The sequence below is a fragment of the Pelobates fuscus genome, chromosome 7, assembly GCF_036172605.1.
Source record: "Pelobates fuscus isolate aPelFus1 chromosome 7, aPelFus1.pri, whole genome shotgun sequence".
NCBI lineage: Eukaryota > Metazoa > Chordata > Amphibia > Anura > Pelobatidae > Pelobates > Pelobates fuscus.
In genome coordinates, this window is record NC_086323.1 from 172667666 (window position 1) to 172685853 (window position 18188).

At 38.1% G+C, this 18188-nt stretch overlaps 1 protein-coding gene across 1 annotated transcript in view; it reads left to right on the top strand.

Moving 5' to 3' along the window:
* Positions 1-18188, top strand: part of SLC6A1 (solute carrier family 6 member 1) — a 144107-nt gene that overhangs the window by 106274 nt on the left and 19645 nt on the right. The window contains exons 2-9 of the mRNA XM_063426929.1: positions 5005-5412; positions 7631-7762; positions 8498-8598; positions 9966-10075; positions 14786-14918; positions 16204-16338; positions 16465-16568; positions 17723-17847. Coding sequence (XP_063282999.1) covers positions 5175-5412; positions 7631-7762; positions 8498-8598; positions 9966-10075; positions 14786-14918; positions 16204-16338; positions 16465-16568; positions 17723-17847 — 1078 coding nt within the window. The 5' untranslated portion in view covers positions 5005-5174. The remainder of the gene's footprint in view (positions 1-5004; positions 5413-7630; positions 7763-8497; positions 8599-9965; positions 10076-14785; positions 14919-16203; positions 16339-16464; positions 16569-17722; positions 17848-18188) is intronic.

The following is an 18188-nucleotide window of genomic DNA, read 5'->3' on the forward strand; positions in this document are numbered from 1 at the left end:
CCCTCACACTGTACCACTACATACATTACGCTCCAGATAAACGCTAGATCCCTTACCCTATATGCACTCTTAATCCTCTACACACACACTCTCTACAACCCCTACACACACTACGTCACCTATACACACACACACTACAGCCCGTAAGCACACACTCGCTACATCCCCTATAACACTATACCCCCTATACACACACTCTCTACAGCCCCTAGCCACACATATTACTCCACAAACACAAATGAAATTGACCTATTTACACAATACCACACCACACTCTACACACACGCAATCCCACAAGCAGGCTCCAAACATATGCACCATGCACTTTACTGGCCCTTTTGTCATCTGGAGAAACCAGAGACAATTTACTGGCCTTTTGTCATCTGGAGAAACCAGAGACAATTTAAAAGCAAACACAGCGCAAGCATGTTATTAAATTTGCTTGCGCTGCGCAGAACAAATTCAGGGCCTTTTTCTAATGCCAGAGCTCTTCAGCGGGCTCTGCGCATTGAACTAACATGCTCACTTTGAGAGGTGGCGTGCTTCATAGGGGGCAGCTCTGATTGAAAAATGCCAGGGCCAAATTTTTTTCCCAGTCCGGCCCTGATAGGGTCATAAAGGCAACGTAAGCAATCTGGCGAATTTTAATGTGAAAAAAATTAAACACAAGCCTTATATTTGACGCTGTAATTTTTGAAAACACCATAAAACCTGTACATGAGGGGTACTGTTGTACTCGGGAGACTTCGCTGAACACAAATATTTGTGTTTCAAAACAGTAAAAAGCATTGCAGCAATAATATCGTCCGTGTAAGTGCTGTTTGTGCGTGAAAAATGCAAAAAAAGTCACTTTTACTGGCGATATCATGGTTGTAATACATTTTACTGTTTTGAAATACTAATATTTGTGTTCAGCGAAGTCTCCCGAGTAAAACAGTACCCCCCATGTACAGGTTTTATGGTGTCTTGGAAAGTTATAGGGTTAAATATAGTGCTAGCAAATTTAATTCCCTATACTTTCGGCATCGGTTGTCAGGCAAGTCCCGCTAATTGTAATTAATTAGGATACCTAATTATGTAAAACTATTACATAAATATATGCGTAGAATTAATATATGTATATATATATATATACATATGTGTATATATACGTATATATATATATATATAATTTTTTTTAAATATTTTTATTTATATATAGGTATATATATAGTGATATATACGTATATATTTATGTATATAGATATATATATTATTTTGTTCTACGTGTATTTTGATATAAATATATATATATTAATATCACAATACAGTTAGAACGAAATAAAACACATCTATATATATATATATTTTTTTTTAATTCTTTATTTTTCTTGTGCAAGTGATACAAACGAGCTTGATTTGCCACAACAGCAGTCACAAGCGAAAAAGATTCTTTCAGTGTCAAACATGGCAAAAAGATAATATGCACAATTTTATATTATTAGTAAACAAGTATTACTCTGATTAGGTAACAATAATAGATTAAATGACAGTAACTGAAATAGCATACGAGCAGGCCTAGAGGTTAAAGCATTAATTTTCAGGCTTAGAGTTCTAACATTGCATGGGTGAGTAGTCAATATAGTACGTTATCACGTTAAATAAGTATTTAAGAATGCATATCTGCATCGATATTTCAGGCACCTTTCCCTGCTCTGTTTATCAGGACAGGTGGGGTAGACAATTAGACAGAGCAGTGTGCCATAAAACAACAGTTGGTCTGTGTTATTAGCTATGGTCGTGATGCGTCATTACGATTATACGGAGGCTCATGCATACAATTGTTTGCTAAGTAAACAAAAAGCAACACACAACTCAGCGCGTAATACATACACAACTTATGATACAACGAGGTTAAGTAACAGGCTTATAAATTTATAGCAGGAAAACAGGATTATAGAACGCGTAAGATATATTGCAGGTTGCAACTGTAGGACATTCCCTATATATTGCTAGTTGTCTACCCGGCACATATAAAGGGTGTCACCGGAGATGCTATTAGAGACATAAGAGTTACTTGGTTGCCAACACGATACTTATGTGGAGATGTCCTGAGAAAAAGGGTCTCCAAAGCAAGTGAGGAGAAGTGTAAATAGTGGGCTTTACATTGGTGTGAGTAAGGTGGCCTCGACCAGAGAGTCCAGTCCCCGCCCGTCCCCTTACATGGGGCTACGTGTGTGGTCTGGGTGAGTCAGCCTATCCGATGCCCCTACGTGAGGCTGAGTCCAGTGGGTCCGTTGATGGTGCCGTAGGGAACTGCTTCCCGGCTTCCTGAGGATGCCGCTTGCGGGAGGCCCTTGCAGGCGATTGTGTGCAGGCATGGAGCGTCTGTGAAACTGTCCCTGTGATGGGTAAGTGGCTCAGCTGCGGCATAATAGTGGCATCTGCCGGTGCAGACTTAACAGTCCGCCATCTTCTCCTTCTGTCTGGCTGGGCTTTACCGTGCTTGGGTCTGCGTTGGGTTGATGCTCTCCGGCGGGGCTGCCTGCGGCGCTGTACCACAAGAATCCTCTTGGGTATGCGAGCTTTATGTTGGCTGTGTCCGGTGGCAGTATTGCGCCGTTTGGGCGTTGTTGGGTTGGACCCTTTCTTGTGAGTGTTCGTGGTGAAAATGGGGTTTGTCCCGCTTGTCGCCTTGCTCTTGCGCTTCCGACCCTGCAGCACATCGCTGGGTGAAGCTCCGACTTGTGGGGGCATCAGTAGAGCCTCTAATTTCTCCCAGAGTGCCTGGAATATGCGGTCATACCTGAGCTTCGTTTCCCTCTGGATCAAGAGCTCAACATTGGAGCACTGGCTGCCCGCCATTTTGTGGGCTCCGCCCGCCGTCACTGGACTTTGTGAGTTTGTTGCTTGGGCCTTGCGTGGCTGGTTAGTCTCATGTAGTAGGACCGGGATATCCCCCGCCGGTCTAGAGGGGGGGGAACGGGGGTTCCGTGCCTGTGTTCCCTTCGTTCTCGGCGGCGGGAGGGCGGCAAGCTCTCCCATGCCTGCCATGCCAGTAGGCCTCACCGGCTCGTGGGGTGTATGTCGGGTCGGTCGTCGCTTGGAAGGTACCATATTGTATGTCCCGGTTTCCCCTCACGCTTGGTGGCCCTAATCTGGCTCTTAGGTGCCGTTTCTTTATAGTTTTCATGCTTTTTCAGGCGTTTGTTGCAGGAGCTGATATGAATTGCTGCCGTTCAGCTCTGCGGCTCGGCCCCGCCCCCCACATCTATATATTTTTTAATATTTTATTTTTTTACGTAATTACATATTTTTTTTTATATTATATATTAATATATATATATATAACAATAATTATATATATATATATATATATATGTTACTTGCGCTTTTTCCTTAATCCCTATGTACATTTAGACAAATGGAGGTCATTTAGTTGCTCCAATGGCCATTGGAGGGATGCCCGCCTGCCAACGTCAAGGCAGACCCCCCCTAAGCGGGTCCTAACACTGACCCTTCAGCCTGCTTCCTTGAGCTTCTGGCAAAGATATCTCTAATGAGACAGAAAGGGGTATTTTTTATATACACCCCTTTACTTATTAACCCTTAATAGGGAACACATGGGATGGGTAGCAGCATTGTAACAAAAAATACCCCTTTCTGTCTCATTAGAGATATCTTTGCCAGAAGCTCAAGGAAGCAGGCTGAAGGGTCAGTGTTAGGACCCGCTTAGGGGGGGTCTGCCTTGACGTTGGCAGGCGGGCATCCCTCCAATGGCCATTGGAGCAACTAAATGACCTCCATTTGTCTAAATGTACATAGGGATTAAGGAAAAAGCGCAAGTAACATTTTCTTTTCTTTGGTTTTTACTATATATTGGGGCTGATGTGTGTTGTAGTCCTTGCAGCTTAAGCGCAGGACTTCTCTTTTTGTATTTATATATATATATATATATAATCAGTATCAGTCTACGGCGTAATTTGATATTAATATATATATATATATATAATTATAATATAATAATAATATATATATATATATGATCTAAGTATATATATATTTTTTTTTTACACTGATTTAACAGTTTTTTTATTTGATTTCAGCCAGCAGGGGGACTAACTGTCATTACAGTTAGTCCCCCTGCTGGCAATGCACCAGCCAGCTATCCCGGCCATGTGATTGTGAGGTCCTCGCAAGGACCTCACTCTCACATGGCCCTGGGGGGCTGAAGAGGGCAGACGTGCCGCGGGGGGCTCCCTGGGAGTACCCCCAACCGCCGGCGTGGGATCGCCGGCGACCGGGTAAGTGAAATAAAACCGGAGGGCGTACTATTACGCCCTGTGGCGTTTAGAGCCGCTTTAAAAAGGACGTAATAGTACGCCCTCCGGTCTTAAAGGGTTAAAGACAGAAGACAAATATTTTCCCACCCTTGTTTTGATTACATGGTTGACTACGCTTTGTGTTTCTGCAAACTGTTTCTGGTTTACACGGTTGACTTCAAGTTATTGGCTGCATCAAGAAAGAGGAATGGGAGGAGTCCAACAGATATATTAATATCTAGATGTGTAAGGGGTCATTTTTTTTGTCTTTGTGTTTTGTTTAATTGTTTAACAGTTTCTTTTGCTGCTGGGAGGTTACAGTAAAGAAGGTTAAAGCAAATATTCGCCTCCTGTCTTTAATACAATGTAGATTATTATTATTAGTCACTGATGCTAGAATAATCCCTAATTATACTGTTTTGAGATTAGGGGTCTTCTTATAAAACATGGATTCACTACAGAGTATGTAAATATGATCTGCCAGTTGAAATAACAAGCAAATAATGTTCTATACATACTGTGTATATATACATAAGATTAAAGATGTGATGAGATCAAAATAAAACAAACCTTCTCTCTATAATTTCTTGATTCTGTGTATGTATATGTTTTACTATATCTTCTTATATTTCCACTAACTTTGCATTTGTGTTAGAATTTTTTTTTTCTATGTTACATTAAATGTTAATCTTATGTCTTCCAGATGTACATCTCTTCATATAATCCAGTTTGGTCATTATCCACTCCTAAAATTTTCAAAACATCTTCGTCCCCCTAGTGAAGTAAGACAGAGCCGCGAAACTGCTATCCACGTGGACTGGTGCTGAAATTTCCCGTCTGGCTACCAGGCACAGCCACTCCAAACCAAGAGACATGGCAACTAATGGAACCAAAGTGGCCGATGGACATATTTCGACAGAACTTAGTGAGGCCCCCATCACCAATGATAAACCTAAAACCTTAGTGGTTAAAGTGCAGAAGAAGAGACCTGTAGACACAGAACGAGACACATGGAAGGGAAGATTTGACTTCCTCATGTCATGTGTGGGTTATGCTATTGGACTGGGGAATGTCTGGAGATTCCCATACCTGTGTGGGAAGAATGGAGGAGGTAAGACGACAATTCAGTGTTAATATTATATGTAATAACACAAGAGAACCTTTTAAATCAACAGCTTAGCATTGTGTTGGAGCAGAATCTTCTTAATGTTGTAGTAAATCTCCCACAGACAACATTAAATGTTGTCATATAAACATGTTGGTAAAAGCATCTTACAACTTACAAATAATCCATATATTAGTATTCTACTAAAATAGACCTGTTTTCTTGAGTCTTTGGATATTTTGTATCTAATGCGTGTTTTGCACATCACACATGAAGATGCCTTTTCCCATCTGCTTCATGGCTAGAGTAAATCTGAAAATTCAGGCAACAAGTTAAAAAAATGATATTCTTATTTGCCCTGTTGTGTCATTTACTGAGTAATAAATTCGACATCTCAATTCATCCAGATTAAGTGTTTACTTGACTTAATTGCATAGCAATTCCTTCTTTGAAGTCTATAGGCAAAGTAAATCATTTCTAGTAAAATAATTCAGCCTCTTATATGTAAAACAATACATTAAAAAAAAGATACTCATATTTAAAAATTTGCCAGTAGGCATCCTTTAGACTTGGACATGGTCAAAAAATGTGTCCCGACTCGAGTTCAGGTGGTCTGAGATTTGTTCATTGTTCATTTCAGTTTGGATGCATTTCCTCATGATTTGAGAGGATAAACCAAAAGTGCGTAAAATTGGGCCAATCGGTGTACTGAACAATATAAATATTATGTATATATTTTCAGCCCACTTATTGGTGCATTTCCACAATATTTGGTTTACAGCTAAAATGAGAATTAACCACTAGAGGGTAGAGCAGTATAAAATCTATATTTATATATTATCTGTTTATTAAATATAGGAGTATATAAACATAGGTTTGTTTATTGCACCTTCTTTTTTCATCTATTGGTCACTTCTCATTTAGTGGCTCTCCCCTAACCATCAATCCTCTTTTTATGGCATCGCAGACGGAACTCCAAACCAAGCAAAACTGCTTGTCCATTGTCTGTTTAATTTGCATCATGATATACCATTTCGCAGTTCAGATGACCCACTGATCAACCAAAATTTGGATGAACTGCAACAAAAACCAACTGCAAACCAAATGCACAAGTCTAGCGGTCATCAAACAAGAAAGTTATGCAGCAAATCACTATTTGTTCACTTAACTTTTAAAAGCCTCTTTATGCCACAGGAATGGCTTCTGGGAGTTGTAGTTAAGTTTTGTATTACTACTTTAGAATCCTTATAGCTGAACCAATACTACCAGAAACCTTCATATTATGTAAAAAGAGAAACACTGTAAGTTGGTAAAGAGGAACTGAAGGTAGAAGGGTAAAAATAATACTGTAACCTAGCTTACATGGTCACTGGCCCATTAATATATTTTACTCTGCTTCATGAATACTTATTTTTATTTGCTCCTCTTCCTTTAAAGGGAAACACCAGTGCCAGGAAAACGATCAGTTTTCCTGGCACTGGAGGGTCCCTCTCCCTCCCACCCCCCAATCCCCGGTTACTGAAGGGGTGAAAACCCCTTCAGTCACTTACCTGAGGCAGCGGCGATGTCCCTCGCTGCTGTCTCCTCCTCCGCGACGCTCCTCCTGTCCATTGCGTCGGCCGGTGGGCGAGACTGATCCCGCCCACTGGCCGAGGAGACCTAATGCGCATGCGCGGCAATGCCGTGCATGCGCATTACGTCTCCCCATAGGAAAGCATTGAAAAATAATTTCAATGCTTTCCTGTGGGGTTTTGAGTGACGCTGGAGGTCCTCACACAGCGTGAGGACGTCCAGCGACGCTCTAGCACAGGTTTCCTGTGCTATGGACCAGGAAGTGACCTCTAGTGGCTGTCTATTAGACAGCCACTAGAGGTGGAGTTAACCCTGCAATGTAATTATTGCAGTTTATGAAAAACTGCAATAATTACACTTGCAGGGTTAAGGGTAGTGGGAGTTGGCACCCAGACCACTCCAATGAGCAGAAGTGGTCTGGGTGCCTGGAGTGTCCCTTTAAAGACAATAGCAGTTATTAACATTTTATTGTAACAAAGTCAGACACAGCAGATTTTGTTTTGATTATATAATTTCACGGAGTCAGGGCCATGTTTTATGTTTAATCCTGTTAACTATGTATGCTGTTAAATTTGTCTATTTGAAATTGTAACTATTGGCTGAATTACCTTGAGTTTTGTTATATAAATGACAATATTTTCCTGTGTTTTAGGGGCCTTTCTGATTCCTTATTTTCTAACGCTAATTTTTGCTGGAATGCCCCTGTTTCTTTTGGAATGTTCACTGGGTCAATACACATCGATTGGAGGCCTAGGTGTTTGGAGACTTGCTCCCATGTTTAAAGGTATATTTTGTGTTTGCTTGTTAAATGCATTTTACCATTGGGGATGTTCCAGAGCAAGATTAACAATATGGCAAGCTTAGGGCCCAGAGGTTAGATAGGGTTCCTGAAACAATGATTTTGCCATTCATAATTCCTATGTGAAGAATGTGAATGGGGGAGGGGGGTGAAAATGGTAACCTGTGAAGGGTCCGGTGATATTTCAATCCTTCTCTGGGTTATTAATTAAGCCAGGTGTTGTGAGTATGGGTGTGGCCAGACACCTGTTATGTGTTGTTTTAGGTAGCTTCATGGATTATTGATTGACAGGCAGCCCTGTTGCCAGTAATTCACACCAAAATGACCTTCCAGTAACTTGGGCAGACCCTCCCCTTTTTTGGGCAGGGTCAATGACACAATTGCATCATTGACCTGCCCTCTTTACCCTTATCCCACCCATGTTGGAGAGTGTGAGAATTTATAATAGAAATAATCAAATGGATAAGCAAGAACATGGATTTTTATAATAGTGTTTACATTCATTAATGCTGTATATATGCTTTGACCTATTACCACATGTTATTCAGCCTCAGTTTGGTTGTTAGAAAGGTATGTCGCACAATGTTTAGCCTTTTGTAAATGCCCAATACCTGAATTACTGATCTCATCTAGAATTTCTATATATTTTAGTTTAGAAGGTCCAATTGAAAATGAAAGTATCTTCAGGGCAAACTGTCTAAATCTTCTCTTTGCCTATAGGTGTGGGTCTTGCAGCTGCTGTTTTGTCTTTCTGGCTGAATATCTACTACATTGTCATTATTTCATGGGCTATATATTACCTGTACAATTCATTCACAACCGTAAGTATGGCCAAATGCATACTGATGATATATTGTCTAATGATATTTAACAAATAAATATTTTTTTTTTAAAACCAGGTCAGATGGTAAAATTTTATGAAGAAACAGCTAAATTTTAGTGTTGCAACAATAGGGTTACTGGAAACTTTATGTCAATTATTCAATTATCACATAACATGGTGATATACTGTCACATAAGAACTTCAAAAAAACAACACATTTCTACTTTTATTTTTAAATATACCCTTTTTTGGGGTAGGATTTTCTTTATTTTATTACCCTTTCTCGAGTGCCATATATTTTCAATTTTGTACATGTTTATGACAAAAGAGATTGGAGGCAGAAAAGCACCAACAGTTTGCAAGGGATATTAATTGGAGAGATAGAAGTTGTGAGTCTGTATAGGGATTGTTAGGAATACATATGAATAGGTGACTTTTTAGAAATAGTTTTCACCCCTTAAGAAAAAAAAATATCAATATTGTCATAATTCCAACTGGGTCTCCAAAATGCCTAAAGTCAACCCTACTTATTTAACATTCAGCCCTAAAGTTGTTAATTGCATGGGATACTTCATTTTATACTAAGATCTTAAAAGAACATATTGTCACTATCATATTGAACATACATAAAAGTAAAAAGGTTTAAGTGAGATTAGAAAGTGTTGAGGATATGCACACCATGGTAGAACTCAAAACACAGGTGGACTTGAACAGAAGAGTCATGAGCTGAATGAACAGGGCAGTTTGGTGGGTATATGGAGAAAATAGAGATCTCTAGTATTAGTGACCTGACATCATTCAGTACTTTGGGTATCATTCTGGAGGTAAGTAAACAAAGCAGATGCTGATTAATGACTGGCAATATAAATGGGTCTAGTAGACCTGTTCATGAAAACTTGAAGAGAGGATAAGCAGTAGGGAGGCAGGCCAATCTGGATGTAGATGTAGTAATTTACACAAGACTTTACTAGCTAGCGAATTCACATTTTGATTGTATCTGGTGTTGGAAATGGATGAATGTTTTGCTCATCATCCCATTCAAGAAGAAAAAAAAAGGTTTCAGTAACTTCCTGGACTGATGAGAACTCACTGCAGTACCTGAACATCTTGGGTATTTGTAGAAAAAGAAGGCAATTGATACATTTTTGTTTTTGTGATTTGTTCAGATGTAAAAAGAACTCCAGCTTGTATATACTCACTCCACAGACCAAAACAAAAAACACGTTTCCTTCACTTTAGATAATATGGCTTCTCTGGATTAACAAACACAGTCCTGCGGGAAATATAGGAACTGACAAGACATTCATTATAAGAATAATTTGTCTGACACTCTGAATTTCTGGCTAACACTTAATTTCCTTCCAGTCTCTGCCTTGGAAACACTGTGATAATTACTGGAATACTGAACGCTGCTTCTCGAATTACAGTCTTGCAAACACAACAAACATGACCAGCGCAGTGGTGGAATTTTGGGAGTAAGTCTTTCTTTTTTTAAATTTATTAAATGTATTTATTCTTTTATATAATGTGTTAAGTTAAACATTTGTATTTCCATGGGTATGCGTATTACCCTTTAGACTTTCGCAAATTCTATTTAACTAGATACATAGCTACACAGTATCATAGGACAAAAATAAGTTTAAATGGTCTCAAGTTGTTTTTTGCTGCTGATCTGAAATAAAAAATATAATGCAATGAAGCAATTTTCGATTTTTACCACAAAAGGGGAAAAAACATTTTTGACCACACAATGACAGTTGGATGACTATTTGGATTAGCAAGCTATTCTTACCTTTTATTACATTTTTTTTTTTTTTTTTACAAGATTCAGTTTATTGCAATTCCTATAGTTGAAAATTGTGTGGTTTTGCGAAGTGTACATTGTGCTGCATTATAGTAATCCACACCCAAAGCTATATCAGCACTGTGCTTCAACAAATGAAGCACCACTGACATGCACACATTTAAACCTTCCAAAATATGTAATAGTGTATCATTGAAAAACAATGAGGTATGACACAGGTAACCAAATGGTCATACCAGTGAGTTTAATGATTGTAGAAATGTGCTAGAAAAGTCCTTGATGGACCATAACAAACATATTATTAACCAAAAGTTATGCTAAATAAGGACAGCAGCATAATAAAGTCAACACATCACATAAATTAAATCACAATCTTGCTATCACAAATAAATTAAATCCAATACCAATATGAAAATAGTCTTGCTTTTTAATGACATTTCACAAGAGTGGGGATAAAAAAAAAGGTACAATGGTAAAATCTAAAGACGTAGATTTGGGACTACTACAATATCTGATCTCTAAATGTCAGTAAATGTATGCGAATTAAAAAAAAAAAAAACTGCTCAAAATGCAAGAGATTTTCTACCCGTAACTGAATGGTGTAATTTAGCTTCAAACAAACTGATGCTCTAATTAGGACAAGGAGCAAGTTCCTTTTCAATCAGAGATCCTTCAAATGCAAATGAGTGTAATCTGTTATATCACTGAAATGTACAGTAGCACTAAGTATGTTCCATGGGTGGTGGAGGGGTTTAGCAGCACACAGCAAATTGATTTTCTAATATAGAGACTCGAAGTTTGGCCTTGTATTGAAACTGAAATAACGAAAAAGTCCAATAATATGTAAATACTGACCTGAAAGCATTTTTTTCTATATTAAATCTTCTGGTGGTGTGTATAAACAGGTTTATTCCTGGGCAAAATATAATATGCACACTATTTTTGTTGGTATTTTTACTTATAGAATTGTGCCTACTATGTTTGTGTAATTTAATGTATATGAATTTGTGTTCTGTGTGTGAAAGTATGCCAAGTCCATATTAATGCATGTTAATGAGAATGGTTTTAATCATGTGAATAACTGCAGATGTTTGGAAAATCCATATTTCACGAAACTAAGCCAGCATTTTGTTAACAACATCTGCATGACCAATGTTAACAAAAACTGTGATACATTATATTTTAAGTCCTCCTTTTACATTGTTTAGAGAACTAAAGTGTTATTTACTAAAGTGTGTTTCAAACTTATGGGCAAAATAGCCGAACTGGTAACATTCTCCAAGGCAGCTATGCTTTCAATTGTTCTACTCGGGCTTTACATTTGGAATTCACTTTTGACTTTGACTAACCCTATAGGTGAGAAGGATAAGGGGCTCTATTTTGCATATCTTACAAGAGGAGAGTTTCCTGAACAAAAGGATACCACGTCTGAACGGTCCACCAATGATTTGGTCAAACATTGACTTCTACGATCCAGAGTTGTGGTCTTTACAGACACAAATCTGTATGAAACTAAATTTGGTAGACTAGCTTGAAATGCACAAACAGAGTAAATACATTTGTTACTGTTACAAAGATAATAGAATATGAGTGGACATGTTATCAATATCCAAAATAAAAAAAAAGATAAGCGGTTGCATCAGGCTAGTCTTCCTTCATGTTGTCATCACCAAGCTTTTTATTTAAAAAAAAACAAAACAAAACCATTATAGATCTGTTTCTCAGAAAACATCCCCAACTACACTACCATTGAGAATAGTTCTTCTTTCTGTCAAGCTCTGGGCAATTGGACAAATTTCAGCTGCCATGTGACAAAAGTTTCTTGAATAAAAAAAATGCAGACCACATTTGTTACTAATAACACTGTTTAATGATTCTCATGCATTTCAATTTCCTTTTAGTACATCAATTTGGGCCCTTCTAAATGATCAGTGGGACAGATCACTCCAACTGCTCTATAGAGAGGCATCATAACTGTATAACCAACTAAATTTAGGAATTGGAAAGAGCACCTCACTTCTGATGGCTAGTTCGTTTTTTTTGTTTTGTTTTTTTAAACCACAGCCATATGGATTATTTGTTAAAATGTTCCTTTGTACCTAGAATCTGCAAGGTCAAACATGAAAACAAAAATAGTTCGTTTTTTTTTCCATGGTTAGGTAGATTCGTGGTTTAGTAAACCTTTGCAACAACCCTCAACGGTTTCCAATAAAGTAACTGATCATCCTAACCATATATGCATAGACTCTGGGGCCACCAATGCAACTCTATAGAAACAATAATCTACAATTTCCTGAGAAATACACAAATTTGAGCTTTTGGTGAAAGAACTAATCTCTTGGAAAACAAAATGGACAAAGTCATCCACCACGCATAATGTTGACAAAGTCCCACTTTGGACAACAGGGTTATTGTTCTGGCTACCCAGATGACAGATCACAACAAAACCGCATGAGTTTTGGGGGACATTCAATTAGAAGAAGCCAATCCCAATCTACATATACTGTGAAAAAGATATTATCTGAGATCTAGATGGACAAATATTTGTAGGAACTGCAAATAGAATGCATTAATCAGTTTTCAAAACCAAAACACCTTAACAGCTCACGTAGAGATGTGAATGCAAGATTTCTACACTACTACTTTACCACTACTACAAAATAAAGGAACTCCAGGGTCCACAATAACCTTTTTCACTGTTAACCAATGCACAATCCTAGTTATAATCAAAGATCTATCTGACCCAACATTAAAGAAGAAACAGAGATTATGAATTGTAACCATAGCTCTGCAGTGGACATTTCATAAAGATGGATATTCCACCAAACTCCTGAATGCTCAGTTATGTTTTCCAGTTTGTTGGTCTACTTTGTTGATGTTCAAATCAATCTTTAGTTGACATGTCCATGGGAGTTTAATACGTTAACACTGAAACCCATTTCAGTGCTTGTGACAGCTGTACATAATGCAAGCCCAATATTGTCACCTGAAATACCTGCAACTCTTAGCATCTGGATATTACCCATCTAATAACCCTACAAATATGGTATTCATCCTTCATCCATTATCTCCTGCATTTACATTTATAACCCGATTCAGCCCTGAAATTACAGACGGTGGCTTGCCTACAACCCTGTCCCTATTTTTTGCTGGCGAGTTGCTTTTCCTAAAATGTCTGTTACTATTGCCCAAGCGCAGTGGCTGGTTACTGACTGCATAACGAGGAACTGCATTTTTTACTATGGAAGCCATTACAATATCTCCATATAAGAAGTATGAAAATAACATACTCAAAATGCTAATGAGTTATGGTAGAATTTGAACAGAATGACATGACAATGAGTAGGGAAATAACAACGGTGAGCGCAGTAAAACCCCAGGTGGTGCATAAGGATCCTTGGTATTTATGGAGTTGTCCTGAATTTCAGAAGAACAAGCAGAATGACCTAACACCATAGCCCAGTAACATGGATTGAGTGTTCACCAAGACAAGGGGGGGGGGGGAGCTCTACTTGGAGACCAACAGGTTGAAATCTACTGGAGAGTAAAATCCTACCTGTTTTTAGCTACTAGACCGGCAAGCTGTTTTCAGGGTTATTCACTAACAAATTGAATTTCAAATTTTAAGGTCAAAATGGCTGAATTGGAAAAAAGATCGCTATGCTTTCCTTTTAGCTACCTTGTTCTTAAATTTGAAATTCACCTTAATTATCACTTTAGTGAATAACCCTGTTATTTTTACTTATTACTTCAGAGGGATAAATAAAAATTAAGTGACCCTAATCATACAATTTACAAGTTTGAAAAAAGAGATTTAAAAAATGACCCTATCTCCCATTGACTCTGCTAGTTCTAAAGTAAACACTCTAAGGAAGGTAAGATAACATCACACAGGATACATTGAATATCTCTTTTCAGGCAGAGTGCATGCTGGTTATGTGATTGACACATAGGAGAGATGTATATATGTTTAAAGTATCCCTGAACATGGCATTCTAAATTCTAAAACTCAAACTGCGTAACCTGGGAAGTCAGCAGAAATAAAGTTTGTGCTTTTCGAATATATTCATAAATATTACATAAAAATAAAAATCTCAGTATCAATAGTAAAATAACTCTACATCCTATAAAGTATTTGACACAAGCTAGCAATTCACATTATATAAATGACAGCTTGTCAACAGCAGCAATGCAGATTACAGACAGTAACTGCTCACTATATTATCTTGTTGCTACATCTATTTTTACCACTAGGGACATAACTAATAATTTCTTATTAATTAATATTATAGGCTCTGTGTAAAATATACAATAGGGTCTCGTGTACCATGCATTCTGTTTTAAGTATTCTGTTTTAACTATTTTGGTTTTAACATTGCAGACGCAACATGCACCAAATGACAGATGGGTTGGAGAAACCAGGCCACATCCGATGGCCTTTGGCAATTACTCTGGCCATCGCATGGGTCCTTGTATATTTCTGCATCTGGAAAGGAGTTGGTTGGACTGGAAAGGTGAGTCAGATGTACATTCTACTTTAAAGGCACACAATAGTCACCAGAACAAATGCAACTTTATGTAGGGGTTCTGTAGTCTATAGCCTGCCCCTTCAAGCTCAACAATGTAAACGCATTATCAGAGAAAAGTAGCAGTAACTCAGATGGCCACTAGAGGTGCTTCCTTTTTTAGTGCTGTACTGTGAGCAGAAGTTCTGTGTCTCCACACTGTGCATGGAGATGCTGAATGCTCTCTATAGAAATTCATTGATTCAAAGCAACTCTTTGAGGAGACGCTGATGGGCATTTGCTGTGCATGCGCAATAGTCTTTCAATGTTTTCTTATGGAAAAACACTGGATTGACTGACATCATCAAGATTGATGATCTCAGCCATAGAGGCGGGGCCAGCAGTGGTAAGACCAGCACAGTGATGGAGAAGAAGGGAAGTAAACAATTTTTTTACTCCATTATAAATGGTGCTGGTCGCCTAAACAGCTACTCCAGCATTATAGTGTTAGGAATCACGTTTGTACCAGAAATCTGCTTGCTGTTAGAAACATTTGTAAACATTCATACTTCAGTGAATGCATCAAAGACTTTGTAGGAAATAATGGGAATTCATTCACCATGAAGTCAGCCAGCTAATTTTGTGGTGCTACAAGATAATTTAGCTTGTCTAAAGTCGCAAGGTTTAAGAGAAATAATCTAATTTTGTATAGTCTGTGTAAGGACTAAACAAGCTAATTCCCACCATTGTGAGCAGAAAACATGCCATTAGAAGCTTGTCTCTCTCACTGGTTAATACAATTTGCCTCAGTTCTCCCATGCATTTTTATAAGAAATTCCCATGGGTACACTTGTACATTTAAGAGCCATTTCTCTTGTTAGTATCTGTCTCTGTGAGTTCAGTGGAAATAATTGCAGCAATTCACAAACCGATTTAAAATAGGTGAGCTGAATATAAATCACCCTACTTTTTTTACAAGGCACTACTGAAAAAAACTTTAAAAACCTATAATAATTTAGAGAATTAGCCTGGGGAGAGAATCTCTATACATAAAAATAAAAATAAAAAATACTGTTATCCCATTACCATGTTTAGGGCTAAATTTCTGCCAACTCGATTAATGAAACAGAAATAATTAGTGAATATATAAATGGGCTGAAGAAGTTGCAAGATTTTGCAATTCAATTTAAATATATAAAAAAAATTCAAAATGAGAATTATGTAAACAACCTTGCCTTTTACTTTCTTTGCCAGAAGAAACACACCAAACCATTGTGTAAATTGTTGTTCACAGGTTGTATACTTTTCGGCTACTTATCCCTACATAATGTTGGTCATACTCTTCTTCCGTGGGGTGACCTTGCCTGGAGCGGTTGATGGAATTTTATTCTATATAACCCCAGATTTCAGCAAGCTTTCTGATTCCGAGGTATGGGTGGTTTCAGTATTGCGATTTACACACTGTGGAATAAATGTAAATTAAAAAAAAAAAAAAATGTTTTAATGCGGAAGAATATATTGGCACTGTATAAATTAATTTTCCTCTCATCCACAGGTCTGGTTGGATGCTGCCACTCAAATATTTTTTTCATATGGATTAGGTCTCGGGTCTTTGATTGCCCTGGGGAGTTACAACCCTTTCCACAATAATGTTTACAGGCAAGTACAAATCAACACATTAAGGGAGAAGAGAATATTTAAAAGGAGAAAAACTACCCCTACAAGAGGACATAGTCTTAAATTAGAGGGTCAAAGGTTTAAAAATAATTTCAGAAAGTATTACTTTACTGAGACAGTAGTGAATGCATGGAATAGCCTTCTGGCTGAAGTGGTAGAGGTTTAAAACAGTGAGGGAGTTTAAGCATGCGTGGATATAAGGCTATATACCAGATAAGGCCAGAGACTAATGAAAGTGTTTAGAAAATTGGGCAGACTAGATGGGCCGAATGGTTCTTATCTGCCGTCACATCCATGTTTCTAACAGTCTCTGGATCTAACAAAGATAACCATGATCTGTTCAATCTCCTAGAAACTAGAAAGTTCCCCTTTGAAAGCTGACTGTTGGTGTTTAATAGCAGATCCACCCATGAGAAGGCTGCTGGGTATGGTAAAATGTTAGTTCTGCCCATGGGGTACTGATGGCTGATGGATATGTTTAGATGCTTGCACATCTTATAGGGTGATGCTTGCACATCTTATAGGTGGTATTGTTAACTGTTCTGGCCATGCTCCAGCCAGGTCAATCCATTTTTCCTTGGACGGAAACTTTGATATCTTGTATTGCATAGAAGTGTAAAAATTATTCAAATCTTTTCCAATGACTATTCTACTGCCTGCATCCCATCAGTAATAGGAGAACCGAGAAGACTGCAGCCTTTGCCATTCACAGTTCTCTGCCTATAAACGATTAGACCAAAATGCATGATTCTAAATACAGAAATTCTGTACTTCGACAATCTTCAGCATTGTTTGATTGATTGATACCAATTGTCTGCTGCATGAAAATGCAGCATGTTGACTTGCCTTATTATGGGACATTTGCTATATCATTACATTTATATATATATATTTTAGCAAAATACATTTGAGAGCTAAGGCTGTCTGTATGTGCAGTTTGATGCCTGTTGAATTATGTACAAATGTTGAGTTATGTATTAAGAACTATTTTGGTGCAAAATTCTAAAATGCGAGCAATGGGTAGGAATTCCGCTGGTTTCCAGTGTCATTGCTCTACCTTTAGAATTGTATCCCATAATTCCTCCCTATACATTGTATTCCATTAATCAAATAAACTATAATTTTCTCTTCTCCAGGGATTCAATTATTGTTTGTGGCATAAATTCGGGCACAAGCATGTTTGCAGGCTTCGTTATTTTCTCCATTGTTGGATTTATGGCTCATGTCACTAAAAGACCAATAGCACAAGTTGCTGCTTCAGGTAAAGTGTTGTCCTGTATTCACAGACCTACATCCAATTCATTGTAGCCTGGGCAGGGTTTAGGCAAGCTTCTGCACTGCCTATATTGTTGCATCTACCTGATTCTTTACCAGCATTATGGCTGTAAAAGCCTTATGGGAGATTTAGTCCACAATATCTGGAGTGCCGAAGTTGCCTACCCTTGGTCTAGGGAATAATATAAACTGCATACATTGGGGGTGTCTAGATGCCAAAGACCAGGGCTTCAGCACAAGGGTATACTTTGTGGCCTTTCCCACATTTACTGAATTAACCACTCTCAAAAATCCCACTCTACCACTCTCTGTGTTAAACCATAAGCT